Source organism: Trichoderma asperellum, chromosome 1 (genome assembly GCF_020647865.1).
Source record: "Trichoderma asperellum chromosome 1, complete sequence".
Lineage (NCBI taxonomy): Eukaryota > Fungi > Ascomycota > Sordariomycetes > Hypocreales > Hypocreaceae > Trichoderma > Trichoderma asperellum.
Window position 1 is genome coordinate 6,372,012 of NC_089415.1, and position 19,739 is coordinate 6,391,750.

Sequence of the window (19,739 nt, forward strand, 5' to 3'; positions counted from 1 at the left end):
GCCCTGGGCTGGCCAAGGCTTGATACAGCGAGGGAGGCCCAAAGAAGGGAGCATCTCGGCCATGACCAGCCAACATGGCCACGAGGACGTCTAGAGTCTTTTCCTCTTTTCCCCGTCTTTCCCCAGGCTGATCTTCCCACCCCAAATTCCCTCCCCAGGAATCCTTTAGCGCGGGCTCGTCCTACCACTTGCGACTCCTCTGCCGTCTTGGAATCCATCGCCGCGGCGCCACGTCTCGCTCTTCTGGTGTCTCAACAGCCTCCCTCTCACCCTACGAGACGGCGCTTGCCCCGATGGGCCGGGTGGAGAAGCAGCACCTCCGTTGCCCCGAAGCGCGTGGCCAACAAGAATCAGAGGCCCTTCCGTAAAGGGGTCGCAGAGACCCAATGACCGTCCACGAGTCGGAAGGGCGCGGCTCATCAGGGTGCGACCTTTACCAGCGACTCCTCGGCCGCTGATATGCCTGGCACGGTGTTTTATCGCCTTCTGCCATGTTGCCGGCGCCGCACCACCTGTCAAGCAGCGAGACGAGCGCCTGTCGCCCGAGGAGTCCATGGAGCTACGCATGTCTTCTGGGCATTTCTGGCACATTATCCTCGGGATATCTGCCTTTCCCCTTGCACCCGTCCATACACATTGCATATCCCGAAATACCTACAGTATTGCCTTTCTTATCCTGTGGCCGCAGCCTCCGCAAGCCGCCTCCTTGGCTTGATCCGTCCTATCCTGCAGAACCCACGACCGGGGTTCTGAGAGTTTGCAGCTCTCGCGGACGCAAGCGTCTCTCTCGAGTCGGCGACCACCAATTATCGCGGGTGCTGAAATTGCTGCCCACGATGTGCTCATGCTAGCTGCATGCATCCCGGACAGCGTGAATAAGCGATGCCCCCATCTAGGCACTGCGAACGACAACTGCTAGGGTAGCACGGAGCTATGGAGCCCCATTCCGTGCTGCTACCATGGACTGCCACGTTATAACTCAGCGAGGGTTCTCATCGGCCTCCATGGGTGACTGAATCGGGTCCTGCTAAAAATTGGGGGTCTAGGTGGGTGGGTGCCGGCTGTGATGTTCAATATCCGCTACCTCGCACGTCACTCTGCTACGAAGAACTACCGGGTTGTACATACTACCCTAGTAGTACTGTAACAAATCTCCTGTTTTCCGTACCGAGTTACCCGCCTGCGGGATTTGCTTGATTGAGCACGGAGTGCTGGGAAATGGAGGCGTAGAAAGGGGAAACAGCTGCTTTGCTCGCAAGATTAATGAAGATCAACAAGATACTGTAAGCAACCCCAAAAGATAGGTAGGCGGTGCTTCTAAAATCCTTCGATGCTACTCTGCCTGGCGCTGCCCCTCTTTTACCCTTCCTTCCACCCATCCACTCCATTGTTGCAGCGAAACGGTTACCCTACAAGATTCTGGTAGACACACAAGCTGCTACCAACGCACCCAACCATTCGGTACGGGTTATGCGTTATTAAAAGCAGGCTGTTTCGCCGATGGTGTGGCCGCCTTTACTTACTTAGACCATCTGTTGCGAGGCTTGCGAGGCCTAGAGCGGTGCTGCCCCCGTGAACCTTTTTTTTTCCAGTACCTTAATTTAGACGAGGTATCTTAGTGGCCAAGGTAGTAAGTCTACGAAGCATCTTCACATACAACCGGTTAAATGGCGAGACGTTCCGAATACAAATGAAGAGTACCAGGCTATATGCAGGTTCACTCACAACATATGGCCTGCGCTATCCTGCTGCCCTGACTTAGGTTGCACCACCACTACTTCGTAGATCGGACGGGGGCCTTGGTGTAGCGAAAACGAATTCAATATGCTTTATGCGGCACGACCCGACTCGAATATCATGGAGGACGTTGGTTGCAGCCACTTCCTCAACGTCTAACTAGCATGTGAATACCTACTGCTAATATATTATTTACATACAATATTCGCTATATTGAAGAAGCAATTTTTTCCAAAACAAAGTCACCCGCCCTGATGTAGCTTGGTGGGGTATCTTGTATTGAAACCAGGTACGCTATACGGAGTACACTCGATGCAAACTTGAAAAGGTAAAAAAAAAAAAAGAAAGAAAGGTGAAAAAAAATTGGAGAAAGGACCGAAACCAGGAATGTATCAATCAGCCAGAGAGTTTTGTTGAGAGCGCTTGTAATGTTGCATCATCTCCCCTAGCAGCAGTATTTTCTCATCTTGCGGGGCATTTTATGTTACCGTACACAAAAACACAATTGCATGCATAAATCTCCACGAGAACTGGTGGGGCATGCCGGAGCAAAAGGTTACGCCTGAGAATTGCAGCAGCGAGATTAATCAGTAGCAGCGAAATTTTCTTTTCAAAGACTAGAGGTACACATGGATTACTACTTACACGCACCCCAGATGTCTTAGTAGTATATGATGTATAATGTATATATACAAGCGCCGCTAACGTTTTGCTCTATCCTTTAATTTTTAATTCAGGCTTGAAGACAAAGTAGACGCTGATTTTGAAGATTACAAGAGTAATTGACAATGATAGGAAACTGCAGCGGTAGCAAAAAATAGAAAAGGAAAAGAGACTTCGGGACAATAACTGCCTCCACCCAACAATCCTAACCCTGCAGCCTGGGCATTCTCGCGTCACCGACGTCTTCATCTTCAGCAGCAGACTCCTCATCAATGTTTTCAAAATCATCCGCGCCGCCAAGACTCACTGTAGAGCCAGACACAATCTCTGGCTCTTCAACATCGTCTTCTTCAAGTTCCTCTGCAGCAATCTGCGTAATGTATTCATCGCAATCGCCTTCGTTTTCGTAGCTGTTGAAAGCAAATCTTTGATATTGCGAAGCTAGCTTCCCACTACACTCAAACTCTAGACCATCTCCTAGTCGCCGCGTGGGCTGGAAGCTGGGGCGATTCAACCCTTGGATAGTCATAGAAACGTTTTCATCTGTGTCGTTATAAAGGCCGCCGCTTTTAAATGAGCCCTTGTTAGCTTCTTTGAGGCTTAGTCGTTGCATATCTTCATTGGCGGTCTTCAATAAACCCTCGCTCGTTCCTTCAGGGGCCGAAAACCGCAAGCACAATTGGATCTCTTCGATTGTTCCTTCACCAAGCTTTACGGGTATAGTCCGTGTGCCCCGTTCGGCACTCTCAGCGCCTTCTTCTTCATGGTTAGACATTGCTTGTAGTGTGAGGGCTCAGTGGGCCGACTTTAAATTCTACCCAGTTCCCTCGCGTTAGCCTATACCGAAATTATAAGAGTAGTAGAGATGTATAAACTCATTTATCGTATACTCACATAAGATTGCTAGCAAGAGCAATAAGGCTCTCCCTGAATTGTGCTCGGATGTTATCCTGCTGGCTTGTAGTGCCATCTTTGGATTGAATTGAGTGGGAGTTTATATAAGTAGATGGCTTCTTTTATTTCGCAACTCTACTACTGTCCCCTTTGTTCAATGTTGTGTTTTTTGCTTTAAAAAATAGGCATGAATGACTGCAATCACCAAACGAATACATCCAATCAATGCACAACAAGTGGTAAGATTTTAAAGGATGGCATAACAAAGGCTTCCTTTCAGCTATTTTTTGTAATACTCCAAACGCCCTCCCTACCCAGATGCAATAATCACATGTCCATGCTCATCAGATACATTTCCAAGATGCGCATGAATTTAGCCACAAATGCTTCCAGATGAAAGATGACTTTGGTGCCTGTCTTTATCCGGTGTTCGTAGAAGGCAGACCATTTGATGACCTCTCCTTTCAGCCCATCATCAATGAGACCCAGTAACTTGAAAGTAAGAGTCTTGAGAATCGTCGTAGGGGGGATACAGTGCGTTAGTAGGTCGTACAGCTTGGCGCGCACCTGCAAGATCCTCGCGGGCGTGTGTTCCTCGATAATCTCCTTGGCGATCTGGCCGATCAGTGCTTCCCAATCTGCGGGGGGGATTGGCGTTGTGTCTGTCACTTTCTCACTGCAACATGGAATCAGTAACAAGCAGAAAGCAGAGCAACTGGGCTGTCTAGCTTCCACTTACTTTTGTGCATGCACGGCCTCGTACATCAGCAATGCACGACGAAGATTCCTTCCACTCTCCACAGCTATTCTTTCATGTAGACCTTTGACGACCTCCCAATTCTCTTTCTTTGCTGATTGCGCAAGCACGTCGCAGATTTCCTCGTGCGTAGGAGCGGCAACTCTGACAAGCAGCGTTCTTGAACGAATTGGCGCAATGATATTTGCTGTCGAATTGGCTAAAAGGATCAGACGCAAGTTTGGCGAGTACTTTTCCATTGTACGACGAAGCGCGGCCTGAGCATCCCTAGTGAGGTGGTCTGCTTCGTTGATGACAACGACCTTGAATCGCTGCTTTGCGGACTGGTCTACCTGTTGCGTCTGCGCCACCTCTTTCAGGAGATCTTGAACGACAACTCGATCATATTGCCCTACATCGGACGGCGTGATTTCCAGGTGGTAATTCGAAGCGACAATGTTGAATTCCAGCTTTCGGTTGCTGGAAGTCTGGAATACTCGTGCGTCGATCTTGATCTTCTCTACACCTGGGCCAAACAGCTCTTTCAGTGTTGCCACTATTCTTGTTTTCTTTCCAGCTCCTGATGGGCCGTAGACTAGAAGATGGGGGAAGTCACCGCTCTGGGCCTGTATGATTGATTGGGAGCGTTAGCTTTTGTTGTCGTGAAACTGAGTTGGCATGGACGAGGGCCGTACGAGAGATTGAAGTCGGTCTGAGAGCTCTTGGTGGTATGAAAGAGCCTCTAAGGACCGCGGACGATGCTTGTCGACGATGAGGGCCATTGCGCTGGCTATTGAGCTGATGTGCTGATGGGATGCGGCGAAGCTACAGGATTTTGACAGATGGAAGACGCGTCGTCGCGTTAAGTGCTGTAGACGGCACCAAAATCCATAGTGGGGTGCCTGCCTGTCTGCCTGTACCTTACAGCTGCCAGCCACTGCCTAACCATTAACCGGACTCGAGCGCAGAACGAGTGCCACATCGGCTTGATGCAGCCATTTATGCTGCCTTATAAAGTTCATTCTAATTTTTAGACTTTTCTTAATCTTGCTAAGTTTGATTATTATTGAATTGGCAATCATTGATGATTTTGATTCTAAAATGCACACTTGATATGAGCTTGGTGGGGTTAGAGAGCTTTATAATCTTTGTGCCTGCATGTTTGTCATTCTTTTCATTCTTTCATCAGTCGGCTTTTATTTCATATATACAAGATGTCTATGGTACATGGATTTTCTCTCTCGCTACTCATGAAGATCCAGAGGATGCGGGTGTGCTTCCAGCCTCTGTGGCTGTCGTAGAGGGGGATGCCTCAAGAAGCTCTTGAGGGGCAATTTGCTTTCTAGGTCTCTTCAGATCCTCCAGCGTCACACCATCCAGCTTGGTGATTCCAACAACGGGAGCATCTCCCTTCTTTACGAATTCCCACTGGCCTGTGACTGAGTTAGCATTGGCGCCAGAATAGGAAGAGAAAAATTTCCTACCAGGAAGCTTGTTTCCAGCCAACCGGAAGGCGTCTCGAACGATTTGCTCGTGAATTCGGCCCTTGATCTCAAAAAGAACCTGGCTGACTGCCATCCTCGTAGCCCAGTGGTCGAATGAACCTTTTCCTTTACCCATACGCATCTATTCCAATAGTTAGCTTGGTTCCGTCGCTCGAACAGGCGTATACTCGATCCGCACCTCATTACCGCTGACGTAGACGCCGACATTGCAGCATTTTCTCTTGTAAAGTCGGTATTTCTCTCCTCGAAGTCGCACTTTGATCGTATCTTCAGCCATTTTCAGAGACTTGGCGCTGATTCTTCGGTGGTGGTCGACCATCCGCAGTCCGTAGTCACCCCAAATGACAGTCGTGCCCTTCGTTGACCCTCCAGTCGCTACTCGAGGTCGACCCTTGGCCATCTTCTTTTTTCGGTTCAGGCTGGGTTCGAGCCATGTGCCCATCATGGCGGGGCTTGTGGAAAAGGCTCTGCCATTCTGAAGCAGCTGAGCGGCGCCGAGGATCTTGGACTGGCGCTGGACGGGGGCCCTCAGTTGTCGCAAAGGCGTGGATGCGGAGATTCTCAGTCCCTGGAAGGCATTCAGCAATGCCGCAGCGCCATTGGACCTCATGGCGTCGGTTTTGGCCGCTTATCGAGGCTTGTCTGGAGATTGTCGCACCGCTGGGCCCTCGATATCTTGAAAAGAATCCCAAGACGGCAAGCGCCAAAATCGCAGGCGCAAAGCGGGGCCTGAGATGTCAGGCCCCAACATTTTCTGCTAATTAAGCTCAGGTCACGCACCTCGCGTCAGCTTCGCGTTGCGCCGCAGGTGGCACGTCACTGGGATAATTTCTAGGCTGCTTCCTCTCTGCACGCCGCTAAACCCGCGATCAGTCAGGCAACAGCGCCGAGATTGCGGCAAAAGAGGGCCTTTGGAGGGCTATATTTTCGTCCTCTTCCTTGCCATCTCATTTCCCTTTGGTAATTTTCTTTTTTTCACCCAGCAAGAAGAAACAATGCCTGATATTCGATCCTTCTTCACGCCAAAGGGTGGTGCAGCCCCCCCGAAGCCCGCGGCCGCCAAACCAGAGCCACCAGCGGCCAAAGGCAAGCGAGGGAGTAAGTGCTACGAAATCATCAGTCTTCAATTGATGCTAACTAGTCTATAGAGAACCGGAAAGTTGTTGAAGATAGCGATGATGAAGCTATAGAGTATTATTGCCCTGCTCTCCATCGTCGCATCTAGTTCACGCCCCACCACTAACCAGTCTTATAGAGAGAAGAAGCCTACACCAAAGCCCCCGGCGAAAAAACGGTACGTATTGTTGCATTATATTGTACCGATTTTAATTGAAGACCACTAACATTTGTTTAGAGAAACAGAGCCCAAAGGTGTAGCCATATCCGCCGATGATTATTTCGCCTCTTCTAAAGACTCTAAAGCGACCAAAGCATCTCAAACACCCAAGAAAAGTGCCACCAAATCCACTGTCGAAGTTGACGTCCCTGTTCGATCTAGTCCGCGAAAGAAACCCGCAGCAACGGCAGCTGCACCAGAAGAAGACGAGGAGGGAGACATAGCCCCTCGGTCCAAAAGAGCCAGGACCTCGTATAAGCCGGCTCCCGTTCGCGATGATGAGGATGCATACATGGAAGATGGCGACGAGGATGCCGATGATATATTCGCTGCTGACGCTAAGGGCCGCAGCAAGCGTGGAAATGACGAATATGAAACGGAAGAATCTGAAGACGAAGTTGTCCCCAAATCTAAAGCACGAGGACGAGCTGCTCCCCCTGGAAAGAATTCTGCAGACAAACCGACGGCCAAGGCCACACCTGCCGGCAAGAAGCGAAAGTCCCCGGAACAGGAATCGGACGAAGAGGAAGAAGAAGTACTACCTCGAAAGAAACCTGCAGCGAGCAAACCACGCGCACCTAGAGCGAAGAAAGCAGACGAACCTGAGGATGAGGATATCCAGAACATCTTAAACAGCGTGGCTACTGTAAGAGCGCCAACACCACCACCTAAAGATCCCAACGCGAAATTCGATTGGAGAAAGGCTGCCGCGGGCGGCGGTAATGCTTCCACACAACCCGCCCAACCTACCGGAGAGCTTCCAGAAGGCGAGGAAGAGTGTCTCAGTGGATTGACTTTTGTCTTCACCGGCGTGTTGCAAACCATTGGCCGCGATGAAGGCCAGGCACTAGTCAAGCGATATGGTGGTAAAGTTACTGGTCAACCCAGCAGCAAAACCAGCTTCGTTGTTCTCGGAGACGATGCTGGGCCCAGTAAATTAGCCAAGATCAAAGCAAATGGTATCAAGACCATTGATGAGCATGGCCTTTTCGACCTGATTCGCAAACTTCCGGCATTTGGTGGTACAGGCAAGGGCGCCCAGAAAGCACAAGAAAAGAAGAAGGCAGAGGAAGAAAAAGTGAAGCAACAGATTGCGGAAATGGAGGCGGAAGAGAAAGCAAAGAAGCTGGAAGCGGAGAAACTAGCGAAGAAGAAGGCCGCGTCTCAAGGATCAACGAGCAGCGCCGCGGCTCAGCCTGCACGAGCACCCGATATGCTCCTCACTTCCAAATATGCGCCGACACAGCTAAATCAAATATGTGGCAACAAGGCGCAGGTGGAAAAGATTCAAAACTGGCTTCGAAACTGGCCAAAGTCAAAGAAGTATAATTTTCAGCGGCGTGGCGCGGATGGCATGGGAGGCGAGCGTGCCATCATTATATCTGGTCCTCCTGGTATTGGAAAAACCACAGCGGCGCATTTGGCGGCCAAGCTCGAGGGCTACGATGTTTTGGAGAGCAATGCGAGTGACACACGAAGCAAGAAGCTTGTCGAAGCTGGGGTGAGCGATGTTATGAACAATACTTCATTGCTGGGATTCTTCGCAGGAGACGGTAAATCAGTGGATAACGCTAAGAAGAAGATTGTACTCATCATGGATGAAGTCGACGGCATGTCGGCTGGTGATCGCGGAGGAGTTGGCGCCCTGGCCAAATTCTGCAGGAAGACGGAGGTGCCGTTGATCCTGATCTGCAACGAGCGCAGGTTGCCAAAGATGAAGCCCTTCGACCACGCTGCGTTTGATGTAAGATTCAACCGTCCGACGGTCGACCAAGTACGCTCCCGTATCATGACAATCTGCCACCGAGAAGGCCTAAAACTGCCACCACCAGTTGTCGATGCTCTCATTGAAGGGAGCAATAAGGACATCCGCCAGATTATCAACATGATTTCCACAGCGAAACTCGACCAGTCATCAATGAGTTTTGATCAAAGCAAAGCCATGTCTAAAGCATGGGAAAAGCATGTCGTCCTCAAGCCGTGGGATATCTGTCAGAAGATGCTTGGCGGCGGACTCTTTGCTCCTGCGAGCAAAGCAACCCTCAATGACAAGATTGAGCTCTATTTCAATGATCATGAGTTCAGCTTCCTTATGATCCAGGAGAATTACCTCCGCACCAAACCCATGGCCCTGGGGGGTAAGGGATACACCGGTCGAGAAGCCACTTTAAAAGCGCTTGAGCTCTTTGATCAAGCTGCGGAGAGTATCAGTGATGGTGACTTGGTGGATCGTATGATCCACGGACCGCAGCAGCACTGGAGTCTGATGCCTACACATGCTGTTTTTAGCACTGTAAGACCTGCCAGTTTCATTGCTGGCCAGTTGCTGGGATCTAATTTTACCTCGTGGCTTGGAAACCACAGCAAAGCTGGGAAGCTGGGTCGATATATCCGAGAAATTCACTCTCACATGCGGCTCAAGTCATCTGGCGACCATACCGAGGTTCGACAAGAGTATTTACCCCTGATGTGGTCCCAAACAGTTGATCGACTGCAGAAAGAAGGTGGTGAAGCCGTGGGAGAAGTGATTGATCTGATGGACAGCTACTATCTCACTCGAGAAGACTTTGACGCTATTCAGGAGCTCGGAGTTGGCCCCATGAGCGACGAAAATGTCAGTATCGAATCGAAGACGAAGGCTGCCTTTACTCGAACGTAAGTTCTACGCGTCTCTATCTCTCATTAGCTTTTTGATGATACTAACTGGACATAGATACAATGCCATGAATCACCCACTACCATTCATCAAAGCCAGCAATGTTTTGGCTCCAAAGAAGCTGGCTAAGGAGGCTCCAGATTTGGAAGAAGCTATTGAAGAGGCAGATGATGCAGAGGTCCTGGAGTCGCCAGATGCCGAAGAAGATGACGAAATTGATCTCAAAAAGGACAAATACATCAAGCAACCAAAGGTTAAGAAGCCCTCAAAGAAGGCTGTGAAAGCCCAGACCGCAGATGACGGTGACAGTGAAGAGGCCAAGCCAAAAGGCCGCTCCAAGGCCAAGCCAGCTGCAGCAAAGGGAAAAGCAAAGAAATGAGATGCGAGTATAAGGTGGCCTACCACCTGTCGGTCTCAAGTGTATAACATACATTATGGGGAGTCTTGGAGCTTTTTTATGAAGACGTGAATATAATGTTGACCGGCGGTCGTCAAATGTAAAAAAGAGGAAAAAAGAACAGAAGAATTGGAACTCCGAGGCAGTGCAGCAGTCTGCAAGCATTAAATGAGGGAAGGAAACAGTTGCTTTTTATGTCATTTGAGCATCGAATTTTACGACCATTAATGTTTAGAAAAGGATTCCTTTATGGCAGAGTGGGATGGTAGTTATAGAAATAGGAATCGTTCAAAGTCACAAAGGTATATGGGGTGAGATAGGTATGCATTGTTCCGCTTTTGGAGCGGTTGATTAGAGGGCGGCTCGCCATCTGACAGCCGCTTAGATGACGCAAAGTCGTATATACATGTATGTTATATCCGCTCATACAGATGATTCTCTCTCATTTTCCTCTTCAGTCTCACATTCATGTGTCCAACTTTTGTGGAGTGTGTAACCCTTTTGTAACCCTTTTCCTTCGTCCCTCTTCTCAAGGTTCTTTCCCGAACCCACCATGCAACATGTTATGTTTTTTGTCTTTTCAAAAACCGTCATCGTGAGAGGAGCATTATACATTTTTTGGTTTCGTGACCCAACGCCAAGCCAGCGCAAAATTCCGGTAATACTAGTACAAGTGAAAGAGGCGTTGCAATGATTTATGTTTAGATCATTTCCATCCACGCATCTTTAGGTATCTTTTTTTATGAATTTTTCTTCTTCATCTTCTTCATGTCTTCGAATAAGAATATCTTGAAAGATGATTGTAAAAGAGAGAAGATTTTTTCCTTCAATTAGGAAATAAGCTCTTAAGCGTTCTTTACGACGCCGACCTTGGCGGCACGCAGAACACGGCCGTTGAGCTTGAAGCCCTTCTGCTGGACGAAGAAGACGGTGTTGTCCTCCTTGCCGGGCTGGGGGGCCATGAAGGTAGCCTCATGCTCGTTGGGGTTGAACTTGATGCCGTCCGGCTCCAGTCGCTCCAGGCCGTGCTTGGCCAGTGTCTGGATGAGGATGCTCTCGGTCATCTTGAGGCCCTCGTAGAGGTTGGCGAGCTCCTGGAGATCCTCGCCCTTGATCTCGGCCATGAGCTTGTCTGCGGGGACGGTGGACAAGGCGCGGTCGAGGTTGTCGACGCTGTCGACGAGGTCCTTGGCGAACTTCTGGATGGCAAAGTCGCGGGCGGACTTGACCTCACGTGCCGTGCGGTCCTGGAGGTTGCGGAAGTCGGCGACGGTGCGAAGGCATTTGTCCTGTAATGAGAGAGAGATTAGTAAGGACCCAAACGAGATTATTTGAGTTTTTGGAAGATTGATCGTGAGAAATTATATACGAACCTTCCAGTCACGAGCCTCAGCATCCTTGGCCTCGAGATCCTTCTTCAGTTGAGCGACAACGTCAGACTCGCCGTTCGTCTCTCCCTCCTTGGTCTCGGCCTTTTCCTCAGCCTTGGGAGCCTCCTTGGTCTCGGTAGACTCTTTGGATTCACTGTACCACCGGCTGGCGGCAGGTTGGAATGATCTTATTGAGACGGCGGGAGCAGCAGTCTGAAGCTGAGGCCGCAGGACTGCTCGGCTGGCGGCGATGCTCGGCGTTGAGCGCAGAGCTCTGGAAGAGGCGGCAATGGCTTGTCGGAACATGGTGAAGGGGAATCACGGAGATGCGAGGTCGGCAGAGAGCTGGGGAATGGGCCAATTGGGCGGACTGAAGCGGTGGACGGCAATGGTTTGCTATCTGAAATTGTACGCTCGGCACGTTCTATGCTCTTCTATATGAGGGGAGCCCGCTATAAAAATTCCGTTGCGCTGCATGACTGGCCCCTCCGGCCTGCGCCGGTTCAGCCCACCGAAAGCGCAGCCGGGGCGGATCATTGACGGTCCGCACTTTGCAACTTGCGCCCAGCAGCTTCCACGCCGCCAAAAGTGGGCAAAGTAGCCGCTACTGCTTACGGCATGGCGCCCATTGCCTCTGACTAAGTACCCTGTACTCTGTGGCCTTGCTGCGGGCTACGTCGCGCTGTGTCTACCTGGAGGGACAGGCCAAGCTCGGATCGAGATTGTGCATCAGCTTCAGCTTCAACAACCCAACTCCGTTATTCGCCCATTCCAGCCCCAGACGAGCATTTCCTGTCTTTCAAGCAGAAGCAGAATAGACAGCGTCACCGATTCGACCACTCATATCCCCCCACCGCTCGCAAACCCCTCCCGAAGCTCTCTCGATTCTGCATCCAACTCCCACCATGGCCACCCTGGTCAAAGAATCCCCAGAGCTGGTGAAGGCGGACCAGAAGCAGGCTGCGGCAGAGCTGGTGAAGAAGGATCCCAGAAAGGCAGAGGCTGCGTTCAGAGAAATCATATCAAAGGCCCCTGCGGCCACCTCAGACGCCGCCACGCGCGAGTATGAGACTGCATTGATAAGCTTGGGAGAACTCTACCGGGATGAGAAGTCAGTGGTGACAACTATTGCACTGCATTTTGCTTCATGAGGCTGAGCTAACCTCTCCATCAGGAAAACCCAAGAGCTTGTAAACCTGGTACGGGAAAGCCGGACAGTATTCTCATCCTTTGCAAAGGCCAAGTCCTCGAAGCTGGGTACGTCATTTTATGCTGGAGCTCTAAAAGAACTAATATCTTGAGACCCAATGACTGATACCTGGTAATGTCGTTTAGTCCGCCAGCTCCTGGACTTCTTCAAAGACATCCCCAACAGCACCGACGTTGAAGTTGCCGTCACAAAAGACTGCATAGAATGGGCCACCGCAGAGCGCCGTGCCTTCCAGCGCCAGGACCTCGAAGTCCGCCTCGTCACACTCTACATGTCCAAGCAGACCTACTACGACGCTCTCACACTCATCAACGGCCTCCTCCGCGAGCTCAAGCGCCTCGACGACAAGCTCCGCCTCGTCGAAGTACAGCTCCTTGAATCCCGAGTCTACCATGCTTTGGGCAACATCCCCAAGGCCCGCGCTGCCTTAACAAGTGCGAGAACGAGCGCTGCCAGCGTTTATACCCCACCGCTCCTGCAGGCCAACCTCGACATGCAGAGTGGAATGCTCCATGCTGAAGATAAGGACTTCAACACGGCATTCTCTTACTTCATCGAGGCGCTGGACGGATACCACACCCAGGAAGAGGCTGGCAAAGCCCAAGCTGCGCTGCAATACATGCTCCTCTGCAAGATTATGTTGAACCTTGTTGAGGATGTCAACCAGCTCATGGCATCCAAACAAGCTGTCAAGTACGCCGGTAAGAACCTCGAGGCCATGAAGGCCATCGCCCGCGCCCACGCCAACCGATCTCTGGAAGAATACGAGCGTGCCCTGTCTGCCTACCGCTACGAGCTCGGTAGCGACACCTTTATCCGCAACCATCTCCGCCGGCTCTACGACGCCATGCTGGAGCAGAATCTCATCAAGGTCATTGAGCCCTTCTCAAGAGTTGAGATCGATCACATTGCCAAGATGGTGGGTCTGGACACCCAGCAGGTTGAGAGGAAGCTGTCACAGATGATCCTCGACAAGGTCATCATTGGTGTTTTGGATCAGGGTGCTGGCTGCCTTATTATTTACGACGAGACGCAGAGAGACGAATCATATGATGCTGCTCTAGCAACGATTGAGAAGCTGAGCAATGTGGTGGATGTATTGTACACTAACCAGGCTTCTCTGCTTGAGTAGAGGAGGAGAAAAGAAGAGTACAATGGGAATGAAGATGGAGGGAAATGATGGCTAGACAAACGGGTCTCGTATTGTAATGTGTTAGTCAAGTCACGGTAGATCAGGTGTTGGTTTATGAAAAAGACCCGTCCGTGCCGAAACAACTCATTGCGCCTTTTTTGGCTGCTTGTAATTGGAAGAATTTGGGAAATAGAAGTGCAATTGAGAAGTGTTCTTTTCTCATTTCATCATGCCGTAACTCATTCCCTAAAGACAAGGCAACACAGAAAGAAGTATCCTAGATATCTGTACGTACAAATAACACTGGTGGTACATCCAAGTACAGCCAAAAAAACAGAAGAGAATCCTGCTCTCCAAAAAAAAAAAAAAAAAAAAAAAATGTTTGTGTGAGAGACAAACAGCCAGAACCGCCAAAGTGGTATCTTTTCCCTTTAAATACAACATGATGAAGAAGCAAACCAAACCGGAGCCAAACCAAAAACGTTAATCGAAACCCGTTCCGTTTTCCAACGCCACTCATGCATAGTTCATTTTCATTCCTGATCCTTGGTTTCCAACACCGGTGAAATGCTATATCAAAATTTTAACACACACAGAAAAAAAAAAATTGGCTTTGTGCCAATCTGCCGCCGTAAAAAAGCAAACTTGACAGCAGTAATAGAACAAAAAAGTCAATAGGCTAGAAAGCAACCTCTAACTCTCTCTCATCCTAATTTCAATCAATGGAATATAACTCCGGGAGACCGATTCATAGAGCTTCGACGGCGTTTCGCTTCTCCGAGAATGAGCGCAAATAATCTTTTAGCGAGTTCGCCTTCATCCCAGCCGCCGATTTGAGACTTAAAGGCGTCGATGCATTCGAGGTGCCATTTCTCTAGTACCATGGATTCGCCCATGCTAGTGATCGTTTTTCCGAGGTATTTTTGAGAGACTGGCGCGTACTTTTCGCTAAAGGGGCTCTTTCGCCGCATTTGTAGGAGTGTGTCAAGGAATAACCAGTGTTGACGCGTCCAAACCGTCTCTGAGGGCGGCTCCCGTCTCCGACGCCTCTTTGTTGGTCGTTTCTTTGTTATGCCCGCAGGTTTGATAATCCTTGATGGAACAATTGTTGGCGGCTGTTTCTGCTGTTGCCTACTAGCCATACTTCCCTTGCCTGCACGCGGCTCTACTCGGGTTGATGTAGTAGGGACAACGCTAATATCCTCCCCTGACACGTCTTCGTTTGCTCGGTTACGGAGTTCGCGAAGTCGAGCTTGCTCTGCAGGTGATAGCACATTGCTTGTGAACTCAACAACCCGCCCTGGTGTATGTGGCTTTAGAGGAGATCGGAGACTTGATTTCTTTGGTGAGGCATGTTTTGATGGTAACGGCCTCAGTAAAGGTCGAGAGTTCGACGAGTTTTCATCGGCATTCGATGTTTGTTGTTGCCACTTCTGAATATCTTCATGAGTCAACTGCGTCCTCGGTGGAGTCGCCGCAGCATGAGATGAAGTGGGCTGGAAGAGTGGGTTACTGGCCTGCCTTGGCCGCGGCATAAAATTTTGCTTCTGAGAAATGGTAGTAAGATGAGATCTTTCGGGAGAGGCTGGTGATGAAGAGCGTTCATTCGTACGATCATCATCATCTAGTGGATCAGAGAGAATTGGTGAAGATATAGGATTTGCACGATGAAGGCTTGGCTGTCCAGTAACATTTGGAAGTCTCGGAAATATCGATGTGGGGGACATCGCTGGGGGCTCCTGTCTAGGTTTGGTAGACTCTGCTTGTTGAGTTGGCTGGGCAGGAGCTTGGTGTTTCACCGACCGAAATTTCTCAGCCAATATTCCTGTGATCGCCGCTGGCGAGGAAAAAAAGGATGATAGGTCAAATCGCTTGGATTTGGTCGCAGTTTCTGGCTCTTTGTCCTGTTGATTCCGTGAAATTGGAGAAAGTTCTTCATCTCCAACATTCTCGTTGGAGTGCCGGTCGATTGTCCGCTTCACTTGAGCAGTCTTTGACACATCAGTAGGAAATTTGGCGGTTGCTTGCTGTGTATCTCTCCAGGATGTTGAAGGACCCGGTACCACGTTATGGCCTTGTGCTATAGACACCGTCGTAGACTGCAATGCTTGATGAGGTAGTTCCGGACGAGGTGGTACCTCCCGCTGAGCTTCGTACTCCCAAATATCGATATCGTCGTCATCGTCATCGTCATCATCTTCTTCTTCTTCTTCTCCTTCTCCTGCCCCTTCTACCTCCTGCTCTTCCTGTTCCTCTTCATGCTGTCCATTTTCAATTTGCTCTTCCACTTCTTCATCCGCATGCTCCTCCTCCACTTCTTGTTCATCCATATGCTGCTCTCCTATTTCTTCCTCTCCCGCTTGCTCTTCGTCCACTTCTTGTTCATCCATGTACTCATCTTCCATGTGCTCCTCTTCCACCTGTTCTTCTTCCATTTGTTCTTCTGCCACTTGCTCCTCTTCCTCGGCCATATCTAATTCCTCTGCAGCACCGTCAACCTGACCAAGACGAATCGTATTTCTCATAACCGATGAACGCGCTGCTTGTAGTAATGATCTCTCTCTCCTCACGCTAGGGCTTGAGGGCCCCTCATTTTCCGCCCAGTGCGCGGCACCGTTACTCGATGGAGTGTTGCCCAAAGAACTTGCTATCGATTCTCTTGATAACAGTCGTTTCTTATGCGCGAAATCCCTTGTGCCGTGGCCGTATGCAGGGTCCATACCATTTGCATTCATACCAAAAGCCTGAATCTCAGCAGTAGCTCCATAGTTTACAGGTACCTTGACAGCAGTCAACTGGCTACTACCAAAATTCATCGGCTGTGGTGGACTTTTGCTTAAAAGTTGGTGCCTGTCTTCTTTGGAGGTGTATGACGGCTCTTTGTTTGCGGAGCTTCTGAATGGGCTTCCTAGGGACATCTCTCGGACTCGTGGGGAAGGAGGGTCGGAAGTAACGCTTTGTAAAACTCGGCCAGCTCGCATAATGGAAGAGAAGTTAGATCGTACTGCTTTCTCCGGTACTTGTTCTTGTGGCAGAGATTGAGGCTCCTGCAGCGGCGATGACATCTGATGGAGGGGCGTGACCTTTGCTGGCTGCTCTTCCCGCTCTGGCGTAGGCTCTAGCTGCTCAGGTGGTTGTTCCGGAGAAATGGAACGCATTTCTTCGTCAATATGAATGTCATCGCGATCTGGCTGCTCGTGCGTATGATTACCTGCTCTCATACGGTCTGAGAACTCGTGTATCTGAAAAGTCGTTGGATATTCCTCTTGGTCTTCGTGATCTTCGCGATCTTCGTTGACTTCATGTTCATGGTCGTCCTGCTGTTGGTCCTCGTGCTCCTCATGTGCTGGGTATTCCTCAATATCCTCTTCTTGCTCGGCGTATTCTTCCACCTCCTCTTCTGGGGTATGGGTCTCGAGCTCCTCTTGATGCTCTTCAAGGTCCTCCACTTCTGCCTGTTCCTCATGCTCTTCAACTGTTTCCGGCTCCTCGTCTTCGTATCCCCCTAATTCATATTCTTTTTCTTCCTCTAATTCTGGCAAATCGGAATCGAGCCTCTGCTCTTGCAAATCCTCTTCATGCCCAGGCTCTTCGCGTTGCTCTTTGTACTGCTCTTCGTAATGTTGTTCGTGCTGCTGCTCATCCGGTTCTTCTTGCTCTTCGTATTCTTCGTGCTCGTCGTACTGGTTGTCTTCTTCTGCTTCTTCGCCCTCCTCCTCTTCTCCCTCTTCTTCAATGACATGACGCACGGGTGAGCTCATCTCAAAGGTTGACAGTCTTCTCCTAAGATATCCTATCATACCACCCAGTACGCTCCCTCTTGTGGCGTTTTCTTCCGCTGGTTCTTCTTCCAGTTCCTCTACCGGTTCTTCCTCCACCACTTCCTCCAGGTCCTCTTGGAGTTCCTCTTGGAGTTCCTCTTCCTCTTCCTCTTGGAGTTCCTCTTCCTCTTGGAGTTTCTCTTCCTCCTGCGGCTCCTCTTCCTCCTGCGGCTCGTCAATATCTTGAGCATGTTCCAGCTCAACCTGGCCCTCATCCCCCCCCTCCAATCCGAATTTCATCAAATCGACTTCCCGGTCAGCTTGAGGGGCAGCAAAGTTTATAGGCTTGGGGGTCGGAGCATCGAGGTAATTCTGAGGAATCTCAGAAAATGAATCGCTAGAAACATTCGGGTGCTGTTCGCGAGAGTACGTGGACGCCGTCTGTTTACCAGCCTTAGTCGGTGTCGGCTCTTCCGTATGCTCTACGCTGAATATTCTCCCTGATCGTTTTGCGGCTGATCTCATCAAGGCCTGGTGCTTAAGTGGTGATGTGCCCATCTTCTTAGGCTTCCGGGACCACCATGGACTCAAGCTCAGGCGCACACTTCTAGCAGATTCCCGTATAATCGGGACAAATACCTCTTCTGCTGGTTCTTCGGTCTCCGGGATGTCAGGGATCGCGATGGTTTCCGTAACATCCTCTACTGGGTCACTGGTCTGCGCAACTTCTCGCCTGAGGGATGCCAGAGTGTTGTTAATGATAATGTGTGTCTCCTCGCCAAGCTCTTCGTCTTCATGTAGTGTGGACATGAAGGTGCCGTTGGCGCTGAGGTTCCCTTGAAAAGACGGAATAGAATCCATGAAGATCATACTAAAGTCTTCGCCTTGTGCGATCGTATCGTTATTCTGGGAGCTAAAGTCATTAGGTTGGTCATCCACGGAAGAGTGATCGCTAGTTTCTGGAGCATGATAGCTTCGGTCGGCCTTTCTCTTTCTCACACTACCGCCTGTCGATCTGCCTTTTGAAGGCGACTGTGTGGCTGAAGGTCGTACCGCGGGTCTAGGTGTCGCTTCGTCGACTATTGTTCTCATCCATATATCGGATGCTGCATCTGCGTTGGAGACTGCATCAACTTCGACCTGCTGTTCCGAGTGAGCAAGTGCGGAATTTGCTCTGTTTGCTTCAATTGTCCTGCCGCTATTCTGCACAAAGCTCCTTTCCGCTGCTGCTTTCGCTTCCTCAGCCATTTCGACCAATTCATCGGGCGCCATTGCTCGCCGCCTCCGCCCTCTTTTCGTAGTGTCAAGCCCGCTAGATGGTTCGACAACTGGGTTTTTGGGAGGACGTCCTCGTCTTGGGGATGCTTTTGGCGTGGTGGATTGGACATTTGCCGGATTTTTGGGTGGACGCCCTCGTCTCGGGGATTTTGGCGTCATGGATTCAATATTCTCCTTCTCGTCAAGGTGTAGCTCTGTATCATTTCCTCCTGTGAATCTCTCGGTGCGTTGACGGCGTGGGTTTCGACTGATCGGTGATCCTGCCCTCCTCTTCACCCCCGCAGCCGGCATGGGTGTTCCGTTGAGTAATCGAGGGCGGCTCCGTCTCCTCCCTGGTGTCGTCGCTGTTGTGAGCTCATCTTCGCCGGATTCCCTCAGCGGGACTGAGGTTGTGATGGTATCATCGCCAATGCGCCGCACTGTGGGCGACTGAGGTACCGGGGACCTAAACAGCTTCCTCCTCGTGCCGCTCGAAGCTGTGGCCATCTTGTCGTCGGCTCGATGGCCCTCCGTCTCGACCGTGACCAGTAACCGCTGTGGCGACGAAGATTCCCCTCCTTCCAACTGAATAATCTGTATTCTGGGTGCCTCGACTTGCGATGGGGATTTTTGCGATCGCTGGCTGCGCGTGACGCGTCGCGACGCGGACTGAGGCTCAAAGCTAGGAAACGATATAGTGGGTTCATTCAGCGGGTCAGGCGAGGACACAGCATCAACGCTAGACGTGCTGGGGTCGGCGATGTTGTGCCAGCAAAGGTCGAAGCCGTTGGTTAGAAGCCAGCTTTCCTATGCCTGGACATCTGCTGCAAAGAAAGTATGTCATTCCCAGACCTGGGTCTGTGTTTGCAGGGGATTAAGCGCAGGGCCAGCCACGGCGTGAATGAAGCTAGAATCCAGATGAGGAGGTATTCGATACCGACCGTGATTGTGGAAAGCTACATGGAGAGGTTGTACCTGATACTGCCTATAGCGGCTTAGCCCCAAAATTTGTTGTGATGCTTTTTGCTAGTCGAGCTCTTCCAAAACTTTCTTTGCTCTTGTCGCAATATCATTATTCCGTGCGA

The 19,739-nt window shown here is 50.4% G+C and overlaps 8 protein-coding genes across 8 annotated transcripts; 2 read left to right on the forward strand and 6 right to left on the reverse strand.

The window, feature by feature from the left end:
* Positions 1–165: 165 nt before the first annotated feature.
* Positions 166–567, reverse strand: TrAFT101_002007 (uncharacterized protein; the record flags this gene model as incomplete). The annotated part of the gene is made up of 1 exon (XM_066126488.1): positions 166–567. One exon carries the CDS (start codon positions 565–567, stop codon positions 166–168), a length of 402 nt encoding a protein of 133 aa, XP_065982591.1.
* Positions 568–2,605: 2,038 nt separating this feature from the next.
* Positions 2,606–3,175, reverse strand: TrAFT101_002008 (uncharacterized protein; the record flags this gene model as incomplete). The annotated part of the gene is made up of 1 exon (XM_024905240.2): positions 2,606–3,175. One exon carries the CDS (start codon positions 3,173–3,175, stop codon positions 2,606–2,608), a length of 570 nt encoding a protein of 189 aa, XP_024763126.1.
* A 446-nt stretch (positions 3,176–3,621) lies between these two features.
* TrAFT101_002009 (uncharacterized protein) lies at positions 3,622–4,812 on the reverse strand (the record flags this gene model as incomplete). Its single annotated transcript, XM_024906392.1, has 3 exons — positions 3,622–3,970; positions 4,034–4,656; positions 4,726–4,812. The coding sequence occupies 3 exons, from the start codon at positions 4,810–4,812 to the stop codon at positions 3,622–3,624; spliced, it is 1,059 nt and encodes a 352-aa protein (XP_024763127.1).
* Positions 4,813–5,162: 350 nt separating this feature from the next.
* TrAFT101_002010 (mitochondrial 54S ribosomal protein uL16m) lies at positions 5,163–6,188 on the reverse strand. Its single transcript, XM_024901807.2, has 3 exons — positions 5,714–6,188; positions 5,515–5,656; positions 5,163–5,463 (listed from the first exon to the last, which is right to left on the reverse strand). Exons 1-3 carry the CDS (start codon positions 6,143–6,145, stop codon positions 5,279–5,281), a joined length of 759 nt encoding a protein of 252 aa, XP_024763128.1. The 5' UTR covers positions 6,146–6,188; the 3' UTR covers positions 5,163–5,278.
* A 168-nt stretch (positions 6,189–6,356) lies between these two features.
* On the forward strand, positions 6,357–10,462 carry TrAFT101_002011 (uncharacterized protein). The gene is made up of 5 exons (XM_066126489.1): positions 6,357–6,633; positions 6,684–6,726; positions 6,791–6,829; positions 6,890–9,526; positions 9,585–10,462. The coding sequence occupies exons 1-5, from the start codon at positions 6,531–6,533 to the stop codon at positions 9,904–9,906; spliced, it is 3,144 nt and encodes a 1,047-aa protein (XP_065982592.1). The 5' UTR covers positions 6,357–6,530; the 3' UTR covers positions 9,907–10,462.
* Positions 10,120–11,739, reverse strand: TrAFT101_002012 (uncharacterized protein). Its single transcript, XM_024909636.2, has 2 exons — positions 11,298–11,739; positions 10,120–11,213 (listed from the first exon to the last, which is right to left on the reverse strand). The coding sequence occupies exons 1-2, from the start codon at positions 11,598–11,600 to the stop codon at positions 10,770–10,772; spliced, it is 747 nt and encodes a 248-aa protein (XP_024763130.2). The 5' UTR covers positions 11,601–11,739; the 3' UTR covers positions 10,120–10,769.
* A 303-nt stretch (positions 11,740–12,042) lies between these two features.
* On the forward strand, positions 12,043–13,931 carry TrAFT101_002013 (uncharacterized protein). The gene is made up of 3 exons (XM_024906393.2): positions 12,043–12,405; positions 12,469–12,551; positions 12,630–13,931. Exons 1-3 carry the CDS (start codon positions 12,200–12,202, stop codon positions 13,634–13,636), a joined length of 1,296 nt encoding a protein of 431 aa, XP_024763131.1. The 5' UTR covers positions 12,043–12,199; the 3' UTR covers positions 13,637–13,931.
* On the reverse strand, positions 13,868–19,589 carry TrAFT101_002014 (uncharacterized protein). Its single transcript, XM_024907817.2, has one exon. It carries the CDS (start codon positions 19,159–19,161, stop codon positions 14,356–14,358), a length of 4,806 nt encoding a protein of 1,601 aa, XP_024763132.2. The 5' UTR covers positions 19,162–19,589; the 3' UTR covers positions 13,868–14,355.
* Between the last annotated feature and the right edge of the window lie 150 nt (positions 19,590–19,739).